General features: G+C 63.1%; 1 protein-coding gene across 2 annotated transcripts in view; it reads left to right on the plus strand.

Annotated features, from left to right (window-relative positions):
- The window catches only part of AGPAT3 (1-acylglycerol-3-phosphate O-acyltransferase 3), a 48,193-nt gene that overhangs the window by 28,048 nt on the left and 4,231 nt on the right, over window positions 1-15,914 (plus strand). For both annotated transcript variants that reach the window (XM_040986683.1, XM_040986682.1), the window contains exons 2-6: window positions 9,660-9,886; window positions 13,705-13,874; window positions 14,383-14,544; window positions 15,230-15,383; window positions 15,506-15,608. In XM_040986683.1, the coding sequence (XP_040842617.1) occupies window positions 9,709-9,886; window positions 13,705-13,874; window positions 14,383-14,544; window positions 15,230-15,383; window positions 15,506-15,608 (767 nt within the window). In that variant the 5' untranslated portion in view covers window positions 9,660-9,708. The remainder of the gene's footprint in view (window positions 1-9,659; window positions 9,887-13,704; window positions 13,875-14,382; window positions 14,545-15,229; window positions 15,384-15,505; window positions 15,609-15,914) is intronic.

A 15,914-nucleotide genomic window follows, 5' to 3' on the forward strand; every position in this document is an offset into this window, starting at 1 on the left:
TTTCCCCTGATCTTGTGCTGAGCCCTGGGCGTGCCCGGCCTTGTGGCATTTTCAGGGGCACTGAGGATGCTGCAGAGGACTCCTCGTGTTGACCGTCCCTGGAGGCCCGTGGGTGATGGGACTTGGCCACAGGCTCTGATGGCCTCTGGGGTTTGGACGCTGCGGACTTAGTTGGTTTGTTGGTTTCTTTCCAACAGCGTTACTAGACTAACACTTGCTGTTGCACTGGGCTCGGCCTGTGGCATTCTCTTGGCAGAGCTGGGCTTCTTCCTGGTGCTTTGAAGATTTATTATTTAAAAAGCACAATTGCAGAGAGAGAGAGACTGATCTTCCATCTGCTGGTTCATTCTTAAAAAAAAAAATTTGATTGATTTTATTGGAAAGGCAGATGTACAGAGAATAGGAGAGACAGAGAGGAAAATCTTCCTCCTGCTGATTCACTACCCAAGCGGCCACAACAGCTGGAGCTGAGCCAATCCGAAGCCAGGAACCAGGAGCTTCTTCCAGGTCTCCCACATAGGTGCAGGGTCCCAAGGCCTTGGGCCATCCTCTGCTTTCCCAGGCCACAGGCAGGGAGCTGGATGGGAAGCGGGGTTGCTGGGATTAGAACTGGCGCCCATATGGGATCCCAGTGTGTTCAAAGTGAGGACATTAACCACTATGCTGTCGTGCCAGGCACTGCTGGTTCATTCTGTTAGCCACATGGCTGGAACGGATCCAGAGCCAGGAGCTTCTTCCAGGGAGGCCGTCCTCCGCTGCTTTCCCAGGTGTGTTAGCAGGCACCTGAATGGGAATGGAGCAGCCAGGACCCAGCCTGGTGCCTGGAGAAGGCTATTTCATTTACTGTGGATGGCAGCGAGACACGGAGACAGAAACAGAGGGTCACTGCTCGTGCATTCCCCAAACAGGCCGGGCCAGCTCGGGGCCAGCGCGGGGCCAGCGTGGGACCCTGATGCCCATGAGACACAGGCCAGGCTGTTTTCTCGCGCCGTGTTCATCCTGTTTACTTTTGTAGTAAACTGGCTCCTAGTTGTTGGTGTGGCATTTTTTTGCTTGATAATTCTAGTTGTGTCTTTCTCTGCTCACTTCCATGTCTGTCTTGTGGTTAGATTGGTTGCTTGGTGCTTTTGGACCACGTCCTTAGGTAACGTTTTCACCAAAGGTGAAAGGAATGAGGTTTTCCAAAGCCTTGTGTGTCCCCAGGCTGTCCTGGCTTCTTCCTTCTGTGCTGTGTGTCCCTTGTGAGCAAATTGCAGACTGAGCAGCAGGAACTAGGCAGGGGTTGGGGGAAGCAGGGAGAGGGCAGAGGGATGCCCCTATGCCAGGAGCGCTGGGGGTCACAGGCGGGTGAGGCAGGTCGCAACTCGGGGGTCACAGATGCATTGGGCAGCTCAGCTCCAGCGATCATAGGTGCGAGGGGCAGCTCTCAACTCTAGGGGTCACAGGCACACGGGGAAGATCGGAGCTCTGGCAGCCACCAGGTGTTAACAGATCTTAGGCCAAGTTCTGAGAAACCTGACACAGCTTGGTTCTGGCTGAGTGCTGTGTGCCTGTTGACCACCGTGTGGGGATGGCTGACCCCGTGTGAGGACGGCTGGCCCCGTGTGAGGACGGCTGACCCCGTGTGGGGACGGCTGACCCCGTGTGGGGATGGCTGACCACCGTGTGGGGATGGCTGGCCCCGTGTGAGGACGGCTGGCCCCGTGTGGGGATGGCTGACCCCGTGTGTGGACGGCTGACCCCGTGTGAGGACGGCTGACCCCGTGTGAGGACGGCTGGCCCCGTGTGGGGATGGCTGACCCCGTGTGAGGACGGCTGACCCCGTGTGAGGATGGCTGGCCCCGTGTGAGGACGGCTGACCACCGTGTGAGGATGGCTGGCCCCGTGTGAGGACGGCTGACCCCGTGTGGGGATGGCTGACCCCGTGTGTGGACGGCTGACCCCGTGTGAGGACGGCTGGCCCCGTGTGGGGACGGCTGACCCCCGTGTGGGGACGGCTGACCCCGTGTGTGGACGGCTGACCCCGTGTGAGGACGGCTGGCCCCGTGTGGGGACGGCTGACCCCCGTGTGGGGACGGCTGACCCCGTGTGGGGACGGCTGGCCCCGTGTGGGGACGGCTGGCCCCGTGTGGGGACGGCTGGCCCCGTGTGGGGACGGCTGACCCCGTGTGGGGACGGCTGGCCCCGTGTGAGGACGGCTGACCCCGTGTGTGGACCACTGATCCTGTGAGGGTGCCTGACCCTGTGAGGAAGGCCGGCCCCGTGTGAGGACCACTGACTGCCGGGTGAGCGTCCACTGAAGGCAGCAACAGCATTGGTGGCTTGAATGTTGATGGTGTCATGTTATAGGTCAGAACTGCCAGTTTCTGGTGGCACCTGGGGCAAGTCAGCCGAACATTCTGGAATCCCAAGTAGCTCTTGCTGGCCTCACTACTGTATGGGTAGAGAAGCCTTAAGCCTAGAGTGGCCTTGTCCCCCAGGGGGACGTACCCACCGGTGCCAGGGTGCTTGGTGGGCATCTTTGGTGAGGACAGACCAATGCGTAGGGAGAGAGACCTGACAGTGGAGCAGGTATTGGTGGGTAGCTAAGGCCCCAGCTGGAGTGTGACAGCTAAGTAACTGTTAACTGTGGGCGGCAGGAACGCCCCCTGGCACACCCAGGGACAGGCACCTGCTTGCCCGCTAGCCTTCTCTCCTGCTGCCAGCTGGCTACAGCATCCCTTCCACCCTCCTGCCCCCACATGGCCCGTGCACCGTGTACCCTGCCCCTCAGCTGGGGGTCTCCAGCTTGCCTCGCAGGGCCACCCTGCCCGCCTGGCAGGGCCACTCTGCCCCTCGGCTGGGGGTGCCTGTCCTTGGTTTAACCCATTTGGTGGCAGATGTGAATTTGCCACTTTGGAGCGAGGCGAATCTTGGCGTTTCTGATGAGAGTGAGGAAAAGGCGGGGGTCTCCACATGATGAAGGTCTCCCTGCCCCAGCTAGGTGAAGGTTCCAGAAGCCATGTGTGGCTCCTGCGGCCCATGTCTGTCGGTTCCATCTGGAGTCCTGTGTGGAAGGCTCATTAGTGGGGACAAAGACATTGAGAGCCCAGTCGGTGGCTGGACTCAGCAGAGGGGACTCCGGTGGCCTGTGGGAGTGGGCGGTGGGGCAGGGAGGCCGCCGTGGCGGGGAGGCTGTGGCAGGGAGGCCGTGGCGGGGAGGCCGTGGCGGGGAGGCCGTGGCGGGTCTCCCGCAAGGTGTGGCAGGATCAGTGTTCCTCTGCCCTTGTTGCTGTTCCTAGTGCTGGGGACACGGGGAAGCTGTGATGGCTTGGCCATCCTGCTTGGCAGCATCCGTGTGACCAGCAGACAGGAGCCTGCACCGGTGAGGCTGCCCCTGTTACTTACCAAGCTTGCCCAGAGAGGGGGCCATGGTTCCAACACTGGGAGGGGCAATGTACTGGATCCTCTTTGGGGCACTCCCTCGCCTGCCCAGGGCTGATGCTGAGCACACACACATTGTGTGTACCTGCGGGCAGCTGCCCCGGCCTCAGCCCCCGCTGCCAGCTGCTATGCCCGGGTCTGGGCTATAGCTCTGTATGGCTGGCTGGGCCAGCCACTCTTGCACTGGGCTGACAGTTGTCCAGCCTGCTGGCCTCAGGAACCAGGGCAGGCAGGGCACAGTGCTGGGTGAGCCCTTGGGGCTGGTGCCAGCAGCAGGACGCGGGTCAGGCGGGGGAGCCCACGGGCTAATGAACAGCCAGAGCCCCTGGGAGAGGGGACTGCTCAGTGGAGGGGGTCCCTGTGGCGACCCTCCAGCCCCGCCAAGCCTGCCCAGGGATGTGAGCCTGCTGCAGGCAGAGCCTGGGACTTGCCATCTCACCCACTTGGCAGGCCATTGTCCCATGTCCAGCAGGTGGCTGGGCGGTTCTGGCTGCCCCTGCCTCCTGCTGGTGCTGGCTGAGAAGGCTCACACCACCATCAGGCTAGGGGCTGGAGCCGCCCAGACCTGGAGCAGTGGAGAGGAGCAGTGGGCAAGGGAGGAACGATGGAGCAGGGGAGCAGTGGGGGGCTCAGGTGTGTGGGCGGAGGGGTGCCTACTGTGCCTAGCTAACTGAGGGAGCCTGGGGCAGGGGCAGGACGCCCCCCTCCATTGGTGCAGCACAGAAAGCAGGGGGGATGGGAGGAGCTTGCCTCCCTGAAGGGTGCAATAGGCCAGGCTTGGCCCCAGCCCAGCGGTCAGCAGGTCAGCACTGACCTGGGACTTCGCCCCAGGGTGCCTTGGGCCTGGCTGTGGGCGGAGCAGCCAAGGGTAAACTGCGGACAGGGCTTCGGCCTGGTGAAAACGTGGGGGACCTGGGGAGAGGAGGAGCGAGGACGGAGGGAACCCGAATGTCCAGCCCTGAGGGGGAGTCCCAGCCAGACCCGAGACTCTCACTCCCCCGGGAAGCTGACCTCAGGGCAGAAGCCGCCCCTGCGGTGCAGGGGCTGTGGGGGCCGGCACAGCCTGGGGTCTGCCACTTGTTGAAGGTCAAGGTCAGTGACTCCCACCCGGGATTGGGGTTTTCCGAGCAACCCTGGGTGTGGGCCTGCAGGGGCCTGAGCTGGGGGATGTGGTGGCTATGAATATGGACCCCATTGCTGGGAGCCTCAGCCCATGGCTGTGCCTGCCCCCAGGGACCCTCGGAGCTGCCTGGTGGGCCCAGTGTCTGGGGCTGTAAAGAACATTGTGAGAATTGCCTGCTGCTGCCCGCACTGCCCTGGGTTGGCATCCACGTGGAAGGAGCAGATGACACAGGTGTGGGGTGGCAAGTGGCCTGGGCTGGGCTGGGGTCAGTCTGGCCGGCCCTCTGTGCCTGCGGCCTCGGGCAGCCTGTTTATCTATCTAAAGATTTATTCACATTTGGAAGGCAAAAGTTACAGAAGGGACAGGTGAGATCCTCCGTTTGCTGGGTCACTGCCCAGAAGGCTGCCATGGCCAGTGCTGGGCCGAGCTGCAGCCAGTAACTTGTGTTGGGCCTCCCATGTGGGTGCAGGGCCCCACACAGTTGGGCCATCCTTCACTGCACACTGGCAGCTGAATCGGAAGTGGAGTGCCTCCATTGGCACTCTGGCATTGCCACCGCAGCTTGCTGTGTTCAAGCCTGTGGTCACAGTGCCTGTAGGTTTTGCCGTGTGCTTCATTGGCCCCTTTTTCCCAGCAGGGGCCAGGGTCAGTGCCAACTTGGACAGGGCACGTCTAGGAGCATGCCTCTGCCAGCGTCTCCCAGCCTTCCCAGGAAGTACAGTGGGTGTGGGGGGCCCTGGAGGCAGCGGGTGCTTCCGGCAGCTGTCTGCTGCAAACCACACCGTGTCCACCAGCCTTGCTTCTTTCACCGGGAGGCGAAGGCCACATGCCCAGCACCCGGAGGTCACCAGGAAGGCCATGGCCTTGGGCTGTACTCTTGTTGGGAGACAGTGGTGGGCTGTCCCTCTCTCCAGGGGAAAGTGGAATCCAGTCGCCTCTGCAGCTTTCCAGGTCCAGATGCGTCAAGGGGAGGATGGCCAGCTTGGTTGTCACTGGTAGCTGTCTGCCTCCCGCAAGAGTAGAATGTGCTTAGTGCAAGAGAGAAGTCGCCCCAAAAAGATGTACCCCAGCCATGTAGCTGATGCTGGTTTGTGTGTCCATGTATGTGCTGTATCTTTGTGTGACACGTGTGCAGGTGCACATACGTGTCCATGTGTATAGCTGGTCTGCACATGTGTGCTGTGTATGTGCTCTCTGTGTACAGAATGCGGTAATGCATGTACAGGGCCCCCTGTCCCGCCCCTGCCAGCCCACAGCCCAGGGCCCCTGCCAGCCCACAGCCCAGGGCCCCTGCCAGCCCACAGCCCAGGGCCCCTGCCAGCCCACAGCCCAGGGCCCCTGCTGTGCGGGACCCCTGCCAGCCCACAGCCCAGGGCCCCTGCCAGCCCACAGCCCAGGGCCCCTGCCAGCCCACAGCCCAGGGCCCCTGCCAGCCCACAGCCCAGGGCCCCCTGTCCCGCCCCTGCTGTGTAGTCACCCTTCTCCCTTAGCTCCCAGCCCAACACCACACTGCCAGGAGGGGCAGAAAGTTCTAGAGCTCTGAGAATTGGGGAAGGTCAGGGTCTGTTGTCCCCACTGCTCACGATCTCTCCCAGGCCCCTTTCCTGCTGGGGTTCACCAGGTGGGGGTGTGGAGGGAGACCGGGAGCCAGCCCCGGCCCCATCCTCACTCCGTAAGTCCCACCTCTCCGGAGGCCCTCAGGCACCCGCTTGCTCCGCACCTGTGTGGGTGCAGCAGGAGTCTGGCTGTGCCGCTGTGGCTTGGTCCCTCCTGCCCTTCAGCCTAGCAGTCGGCTGGAGCCGAGGCCAGCTGCACAGACAGCGTGCGGTGGCTCATGTAACGGTGCCACCACCTGTCCCAGGTGTGCGTCATTTTCTTCGTGGACACAGGGCTGAGTAGATGCATGTCCACACGTGACTTCCCCTCGCGGGCTGAGGTTGGCCCCCGGAGCACCAGAGGCAGGACTGACCAACAGCAAGGCCGGCCTGGCCACTCCCGGGCTTCTCCAGCAGATGCTGGCCATCGCGTGGACACAGTGGACGGCACGCAGCAGATGCTGGCCATCGCGTGGACACAGTGGACGGCACGCAGCAGATGCTGGCCGTTGCGTGGACATAGTGGGCAGCGCAGCCTCCTCTCATGCAGGGCAAGGTCACAGCAGTCTGCACTGTGTCCTCACTTGCGATGTCACTAAAAGGCCCAGGCTCCCCTGTGGGCACAAGCCCAGCCATGCCACCCCTGTGCACCACCTGGCCAGGGCCCTGGGTGCCATCCTCTGCCACCTAAGTGAGACGCAGATGGAGCTGATGAGGCGTCTGGGGGTCTGCGGTGGGGGGTGCAGGAGGGCTGCAGACTTCCTGGCCCCAGGCTTGCTGCTGGGGAAGCCCCGGGTCTCACTGATGCTCCTCAGCTGTGTCCCAAGCTGAAAGGATCCCACTTGTGTTGTGGCACTGTGCAGCCTGGCCCTGTCTCTGCCGGCCTTCGTTGTAGTGACTGCAGGCACTTGTGAGGCACAGCCATGTGGCCCTCCAGGCTGCACGCTCGGTATGGGCAAAGGGTGAGTAGGTGTGTGGCTGGGAGGGGTATGGGTGAGAATGTGGTGAATGAGTGCCTGTTGAGACATCATTTGGGGCTGTGGCCTCCCGTGGGCTGTGCTTGGATGGACCACGGCCTCATGGGTTGTGGTCTCACTCCTGGGTCATGTCCTCGTGCTGGTCATGGTCTCCCGTGGGCTGTGGCTTCCTATGGGCTATGTCCTTGTGTGGGCCATGGCTGCATGGGTCATGGCCTCGTTCCTGGGTTTTGGCATCCTGGCCATGGTCTCTCGTGGGCCGTAGCACACCTGTGGACTATGTCCACATGAGCTGAGACTGTTGTCATGTGTCATGGTCTCTCTTGTGGGCTTGCGTGGTCCTTCCTCTTCTGTAAGGACACCAGTGAGATTGGACGCCAGTGCTGGTGGCAGGGAAAAAGAGGGAGTCCTTCCAGAATGACCACTGAGATCCAGAGGGAGCAACTGGGAGCTTTTCCCAGACGGCCGTGAGGCAGGGGTGTGGCCGGAGCTCCCTGTCGGGGCACGCCCTAGCAGGTGGCAGCTGGCTGGAACACGGACATCAGTTACTCTGCTGCACGTGTGTCGAGAAGTCGGCGAGGTGGGGTGTCCCAGCCCCAGCTATCCTTATTTGGGCTTCCTTCAGGGAGGGGAGAGAGTAAGACCCCAGCTGGGGAAGGGGAGGGGCGGGCAGCAGTCCCCGTCACCCCCCATGCTACAGAGTTCGCCTGGGAGCTGAAGAGCTGCAGCATGCTGGGAGCAGGAATTTGACTTGAGGGCATCCAGAGGGTGGGAGGATGCTGGCCTTCAGCGGAGGCCGTGCCCACGGAGCTCCAGGCAGAGCTCAGGCACTGAGGGTTCCATAGGCCTGGGCTGGCATTGTTGACCTTTAGCTGGGTGTTGCGAGTTAACAAAAAATATCCCTAAAGTGGGTCGGAGGCAGACTCTTAGTAGTCTTTATTCTCCGGCTGGCACCATTCCCCCGGGCGAGGAAGAGGGGAGCGTGCCTGATGGCCTTTCAGGGGTTCTGAAGTGATGCTCAACCAGTCAGCTGCGAGAGCGCTCGCACATGACGCGGTTCATTCACCCAAGCTCACATCCCTGCACGGTGCGGATGATCCAGTCAACGCGGCGGTGCGGAGACGCATCCCACCTAGTGGCCGACAGCGGAACTTCTCCAGTTCTACTCACAGAAGGCAGTTACTGCCTGAGCTGTAAGAGGAAAGCAAGGTGGCATCCTGGCATGAGACAAACACTCTCACTTCTCTTTGTGGACTTTCCAAGGTTATGGCGAAGGTTGTGGACACGTCCCAGAGGTGTTTCCAAAGACCTAGCCTGAGTGTCATCTTCTGTTGTCTGGCCTGTCTCGCAGGGTGTCTGGCTCAGTCACGGGCCTCCCTGTGACCAAGGTGCTCACAGGGGACACTGGAGGGCCACAGAAGCCTCCGAGCCAGTTCCCTGCCCCCACCTCGCAGGGCCCCGGAGCCAGCTGTGCAGGGCTTGGCAGGGGGTGGGCTGCTGGCGCCGTGTGGCCACCGTGAGGCAAGGTTAGGATCACTCCCTCCACCTGGGCCTGCTCCGTGCGGAGGGGTCCCAGGAATGACCCTGGCAGGTGGGCATCAGACTAGTACCGCAGCCAAGCTGTCACGGGCTTCTCACGATCCTGAAGACCAGAGTCACCCACCTGCTTTCCCTACCCTTGGTCGGTGCTCATGTTGGGGGCATGGCTGCCCTCTCCCTGTCTTGTTTGTGTAGCAATGCATGTGGTACGTTAGTGTGGTGAGTGACTGTGGGGATGGTGTGTGACTGTGGGGATGGTGTGTGACTGTGGGGATGGTGTGTGGATGGATGGTGTGTGACTGTGGGGATGGTGTGTGGATGGATGGTGTGTGGTGTGGGGATGCTGTGTGGATGGATGGTGAGTGACTGTGGGGATGGTGTGTGGCTGTGGGGATGGTGTGTGACTGTAGGGGTGGTGTGTGGATGGATGGTGTGTGGTGTGGGGATGCTGTGTGGATGGATGGTGAGTGACTGTGGGGATGGTGTGTGACTGTGGGGATGGTGTGTGGATGGATGGTGTGTGGTGTGGGGATGGTGTGTGACTGTGGGGATGGTGTGTGACTGTGGGGATGGTGTGTGACTGTGGGGATGGTGTGTGGATGGATGGTGTGTGACTGTGGGGATGGTGTGTGGATGGATGGTGAGTGACTGTGGGGATGGTGTGTGACTGTGGGGATGGTGTGTGGATGGATGGTGTGTGGTGTGGGGATGCTGTGTGGATGGATGGTGTGTATGTTATTGTGTATTCACAGTGTGTGTGGCACATGTGCGTATGTGTGCAGTGTGTGTGGTGTAATGTGTTTGTATGTGTGGTATGTGGTACATGTGTGGTGTGGTATGATACCTGTGTGTGGTGTGTATACATGGGAGAGGGGCTGTGGATGCCACGTGCCTAAATTCCACAGGGCAGTCACTGCAGACATGTAGATTCCAGTCACCCCCAGCCCCAGGGAACGGGGGTCCTCCAGCCCTCCATGCTAACTGCTGTGCCTGTGTCTGCAGGACGGCTGTGCTCAGCGAGGGACCCTGCACCCGTGCCTGAGTAGCGACCATGGGCCTGCTCGCCTACCTGAAGACCCAGTTCGTGGTGCACCTGCTCATCGGGTTCGTGTTTGTGGTGAGCGGATTGGTCATCAATTTCACCCAGCTGTGCACCCTGGCCCTCTGGCCCCTCAACAAGCAGCTGTACCGCCGCCTGAACTGCCGCCTCGCCTACTCGCTCTGGAGCCGTGAGTGTCTCGGGGGCTCTCGGGAGGGGCCACATTCCCAGCACATGGCATGGGGGTGAGGCACCTGCACACTTCAGCTGACTGCCTGTGGCCAGTGGAGCACACAGAGGCGTGCACTGAGCCATGGGAGGGGCCGCCGAGTGGCCTCACGGTGTCTTGTGTGTCTCCAGATCACAGTACAGCCCAGCACAGGCTCGGCTGTTGTCTCTGACCACCCTACTCCGTGGCCAGCCCAACTTGGCCCCTGCGTTGGGTCCCCCAGCTGCAGGGCTGTGTGTGCAAGTGTGTATACACGCCTATCTGCAAGTGTGTGCATGTGTGCTGCCTTTACTGGCTGTACACACATACACACGCACGCACCTGCAGCTTGCTGGTCTCTCCCCTTCCACGGCTGGCAGAGACCCCAGCCCCAGGGGCACCAGCTGGAACAGCAGCTTAAACCCTGTCAGGGTTGTGGCTTGGCAAGCCTGCCAGGTGAGGCTGCCCTCCAGGCAGGTGTCTGAAAGGGATACTTGTGAAGAAGTTGTTGGTGTGAAACCGCAATAGCCTGTGTGCCGTCGGTGGGCACTGCCCGTGGCTTGTCCACAGCACGCAAGGGTCCTGGGCGGCTGTGGGGAGGTGGAACAGCCGGTGTGTTGGGAGAGAGCTGCCTACGGCGTCTGGGCAGCAAAGCAGAGTGTGCCACCGTCTTGTCTTGCCGTTTGTAGAGGCCCCCTGCATGCACACACGTGCACAGCTGGAACTGCACAGGAAGCTGGATGGCTGCGGGGAATGCTGTGAATGTGGCGATAGCCAGGCTGGGAGAGGGGGGCTTCTGCCAGTTTGCACATCGTGCCATGAGCACAGTGGACGGGGGTCTCTGTGCACTCGCCCTGGGCTGGGCTGGGGTCTGTGGACCTCTGAGCCTGCTGGCCTGGCTGTGACGCTGCCCGTGGGGAGGGAGCGTGGCCAGTCCTGTGAGGTGACACAGCCAAGCTGAGACCCACAGGCAGAGCTGGAGCAAGAGCTGGGCGACACCTTGCTCAGAATGCCAGCCGCGGCAGCCGTGAGCCAGCGCAGGGTCTGGGACAGTACCCCAGAGCAGAGGTCGCGTGGGCCAGCAGCAGGACCTCCACGGAGTGTGGCTGAGCATGCCTGGAGGGCCTGAAGACTCCCACGTGGAGTCAGAGGCAGACAGGGTGATCCAGAGTGGCCGGACCCAAGAGAAACCAAGGAGGACAGCTACAGAGGAAGCTTCTGGAAGGTTTCATGTTGATGAACCACAGGGAGTGGGGCATCAGACCAGTGCGGGGGAGCCATGGCAGAGACGTGGACCTCACCACGGGGAAGAGAAGTGTTGCACCAGATTTTGAGATCCCCAGAACTCATGAAGAGGCTGAAGTTGATGCAAACGCGTACGGGCGGCCGGGCCCTGCAGCCAGCGGCCATGGGGCGGGGCCGGGGCGGAGCAGCCAGCGGCCGTGGGGCGGGGCCAGGGCGGAGCAGCCAGCGGCCATGGGGCGGGGCCGGGGCGGAGCAGCCAGCGGCCGGGGGGCGGGGCAGGGGCGGAGCAGCCAGCGGCCGTGGGGCGGGGCCGGGGCGGAGCAGCCAGCGGCCGGGCGGGGAGGCGGGGCGGAGCAGCCAGCGGCCGTGTGGGGGGCGGGGCCGGGGCGGAGCAGCCAGCGGCCGGGGGGCGGGGCCGGGGCGGAGCAGCCAGCGGCCGGGGGGCGGGGCAGGGGCGGAGCAGCCAGCGGCCGGGGGGCGGGGCCGGGGCGGAGCAGCCAGCGGCCGGGCGGGGAGGCGGGGCGGAGCAGCCAGCGGCCGGGGGGCGGGGCCGGGGCGGAGCAGCCAGCGGCCGGGGGGCGGGGCCGGGGCGGAGCAGCCAGCGGCCGGGGGGCGGGGCCGGGGCGGAGCAGCCAGCGGCCGGGGGGCGGGGCAGGGGCGGAGCAGCCAGCGGCCGGGCGGGGAGGCGGGGCGGAGCAGCCAGCGGCCGGGGGGCGGGGCCGGGGCGGAGCAGCCAGCGGCCGGGGGGCGGGGCAGGGGCGGAGCAGCCAGCGGCCCGGGGGCGGGGCCGGGGCGGAGCAGCCAGCGGCCGGGCGGGGAGGCGGGGCGGAGCAGCCAGCGGCCGGGGGGCGGGGCCGGGGCGGAGCAGCCAGCGGCCGGGGGGCGGGGCCGGGGCGGAGCAGCCAGCGGCCGGGGGGCGGGGCCGGGGCGGAGCAGCCCCGAGGTTGCACAGCACAGGCTTGTCATACACTTCAGGCCAATTTCACACAATTCCACGGTCATGATTGGTCAGTTTAACTGTTAACTTTTTAAAAGAGCAAGTTGGCAGGCTTCTATTGGTGCAGTAATAGATTTCAAACAAGCAAATTGGCAGCTAAGCCAAGTGGCGGGAAGCTAGGGGGCAACAGCTGTGGGGACATGCTATGAGTGAACAAGTCTTAGCTAACAGCCTCACCAGGGGTCTGCGCCCTGAGGAATGCTCTGTCAGCACGGCTTGTCATATGCAAGCTGCTAGGCCTGCGAGCGCACAGTTCCCTAGCTAAGCAGGCAAAGCAGAAATTACAAAGGCAAAAAATACTGCAATAACTGATGAGCAGAAGACAGATGGTTGGGATCCTGACTGGGTTTCCTCAGAAGAGACAGAGCCAGTGATGCCACAGCACAGAGTGCCCCGCCAGAGCATGGCAGCATGCCCTCCAGGGCTGGGAACGTGCTCCCAGGTGACAGAGTGTACGCTGCCTGGGGTTCACGGGAACTGGCTCTGGGCATTTGTAGGGGACTGGGAGATTGATTTTGAGGAATGCTCCTCAATGAGAAGTGCCACAAAAGTGGGGTACGAGATGAGGAAGCCGCCCAGGCCCAGCCAGCGGTCACCATGCTGGGTTTCGGGGCGGCGCCATGCCATGGTTATGCCACCTCTTGGGGTCTGAGTATCTGTGATCTAATTCCCCAATAGGTGGCAGTGGTCCTGGTTCTTGGTCAGTACCAAAAGGCAGGCAGGAGACTGGGGGCAGCCCCCAGCCCTGCCGCAGCTGCTGCGGGCATTTGGGGAGAGAGCCAGTGGGTGGAAGTGGACGCCTCTGTCCGTCCACCTTTCACGTGACTACAGTCACGTCATCACACAGTGCCTTCCTGTGACTGGGCTTCCTCTGCATTCTGTCTCGTTTTTACAAACATGAGCCCTGCGCAGGGGGTGGGGCATCCTGGTTCGGGCATCATCAGGAGCGACTGGCACTTAGGTTGCCCACTGACACCCATGTGTCACGTGCCCCTACCTGCATAAGGTTCCATGAGGAAGCCACTTCAGTCCCCTTTACCATGACTGGGGACACAGCAGAAGCAGAGGTCTTTCCATGACCTGGGCAGTGTGGCCTGAGGGCCAGCTCCCCACGCAGGACTCTGCTGTTGCAGTGAAGGTGGGCTGGGGTCCAGCATGTGCAGGGGAACCCTGGCCTGGCCCTGTGAGGTGGCCAGCCTTCAGGAAGGTGCCAGGCTGGCTGACTGTGCATGCCTGTTCCCCCAGCCTTTGCCAGGGCCTGTGGCACCTGTGGGGCAGGCCTGGACGTCCTCTGGGGAGGAATGGGTGACCCCAGGGTGACCACAGCCACCCATGTGGGCCTCAGAGCAGCGGACACAGTGGTGGGTGGGAGCTGGCTCTCTGGAAGCGCTTGTGGCCCCCGCGCCCAGGGAGAGGGTGGGGCCCCCCGGGGCTCGTCATGGGTCATGGACCCTCCTGCAGGTGTTGTGGGGTGGCATGTTTGAGTCTGGGCTGCGGGTGGGGGCCGGGGGCCTGCTCTCTGGCAGGAAGCCTGGAGCCAGTGCTGCCCTCCCCGCAGAGCTGGTCATGTTGCTCGAGTGGTGGTCCTGCACCGAGTGCACCCTTTTCACCGACGAGGACACCCTGGCCCACTTCGGCAAGGAACACGTGGTCGTCATCCTCAACCACAACTTTGAAATCGACTTCCTCTGTGGGTGGACGATGTGCGAGCGGTTTGGCGTGTTGGGGGTGAGCCATGGGGTGCCTGGTACCAGGTGCTGGGGTGAGCCCTGAGGGGATCCAGAGTGGTGGGGTGCTGGGAGAGCCATGGGGGCACAGGGGGTACTGGAGTGAGGAATTAAAGGCCTGAGTGCTGCGGAGAGCCGTGAGGGGAAGAGATGCTGAGTGGGATAGGGTCAGGGCAGAGTGAGGATGGGATTGGGGTGCTGTGTGAGGGTTGGAGACTTGGGGGTGCTGTGTGAGGGGTGGAGACTTGGGGGTGCTGTGTGAGGGGTGGAGACCTGGGGGTGCTGTGTGAGGGGTGGAGACCTGGGAGTGCTGTGTGAGGGGTGGAGACTTGGGGGTGCTGTGTGAGGGGTGGAGACTTGGGGGTGTTGGGGTGCAGGGTTGGGGCTTGGGACTGACAGCACCATGTTCAGAAGCCATAGTCCCTGTGCGTAGTGAAGGCTCAGGGCCAGGAGGCTGAGCAGGTCATGGACTCCCCGGCTGTGCTGACCGCCCCTTGCCCGCGCTGCAGAGCTCCAAGGTCCTGGCTAAGAAGGAACTGCTGTACGTGCCCCTCATCGGCTGGACCTGGTACTTCCTGGAGGTGGTATTCTGCAAGCGCAAGTGGGAGGAGGACCGTGACACTGTCATCCGGGGGCTGCGGCGCCTGTCCGACTACCCCGAGTACATGTGGGTGCGTGCCGGGCTGGGGGGACCCTGAGTGCCCAGTGCATGTGTGTGCGTGCCGGGCTGGGGTGCCCTGAGTGCCCAGTGCATGTGGGTGCGTGCCGGGCTGGGGTGCCCTGAGTGCCCAGTGCATGTGGGTGCGTGCCAGGCTGGGGGGACCCTGAGTGCCCAGTGCATGTGGGTGCGTGCCGGGCTGGGGTGCCCTGAGTGCCCAGTGCATGTGTGTGCGTGCCAGGCTGGGGGGACCTGAGTGCCCAGTGCATGCGGTGAGTGCTGGGCTTGGGGGGTCAACTTGGGCCTCCCTTCAGGACGCCTGTGCGTCCCATCCACTGGCTGGAGCCGCCCTGTGGGCTGCAGGCCCAGCACACAGGCCTAGAGCTCCTGCCCAGCCCTGGCTCCAGTCCTCTTTTCTGGTCTGTTCTGGGCTCCCCGACACCTCCCCTGGGCTGGAGCCTCCTGGCTCAGATACCTGCATGTTTCACTTTTTTCTGGAAAGTTCTTTATGGAGAGCTGCTGTGTGCGAGTGAAGCTGGGCACCCCTGTGGTAGAGCAGCATTAGGCCTTGCCCCGGGCCTGGCAGTGTGGTCCTGGGATGGCCGCCCTCTCAGCTGCCTGAGGAGACCTTGGCATGCTGCGTGGGGACTGGATCTCTAGGCGCCCCACAGTGACCCCGTGCCCGTGTCCTGCCCTAGTTTCTCCTGTACTGCGAGGGGACGCGCTTCACCGAGACCAAGCACCGCGTCAGCATGGAGGTGGCCGCCTCCAAGGGGCTGCCCCCGCTCAAGTACCACCTGCTGCCACGCACCAAGGGCTTCACCACGGCCGTGCAGTGCCTCCAAGGGACAGGTGCGAGCTGGTGCGGCGCTGCTGGGCGGGCCTGCAGGCTCTTGCCCTTCGCGGGCAGCCTGGCAGCCGGGCAGGGAGTCTGGAAGGCAGTATACACTTGCAGCTCCCTCCTCTCCTCACAGTCGCCGCCATCTACGATGTCACCCTCAACTTCAGAGGAAACAAGAACCCATCCCTGTTGGGCATCCTCTACGGGAAGAAATACGAGGCAGACATGTGTGTGAGGTGAGGGGCTGTGTGGGAGGTGAGGCGCCGTGTGGGAGGTGAGGCGCCGTGTGGGAGGTGAGGGGCCGCGTGGGAGGTGGGGGGCCGCGTGTGGGTGGTGAGGCACCGTGTGGGAGGTGAGGGGCCACGTGGGAGGTGAGGAGCCGTGTGGGAGGTGAGGGGCCACGTGGGAGGTGAGGAGCCGTGTGGGAGGTGAGGGGCCGTGTGTGGGAGGTGAGGGGCCGCGTGTGGGAGGTGAGGGGCCGCATGGGAGGTGAGGGGCCGCATGGGAGGTGAGGGGCCGCGTGTGGGAGGTGAGGGGCCGCG

This window comes from Ochotona curzoniae, unplaced genomic scaffold, assembly GCF_017591425.1.
Source record: "Ochotona curzoniae isolate NIBS_2020 unplaced genomic scaffold, NIBS_Ocur_1.0 contig_4516, whole genome shotgun sequence".
Lineage (NCBI taxonomy): Eukaryota > Metazoa > Chordata > Mammalia > Lagomorpha > Ochotonidae > Ochotona > Ochotona curzoniae.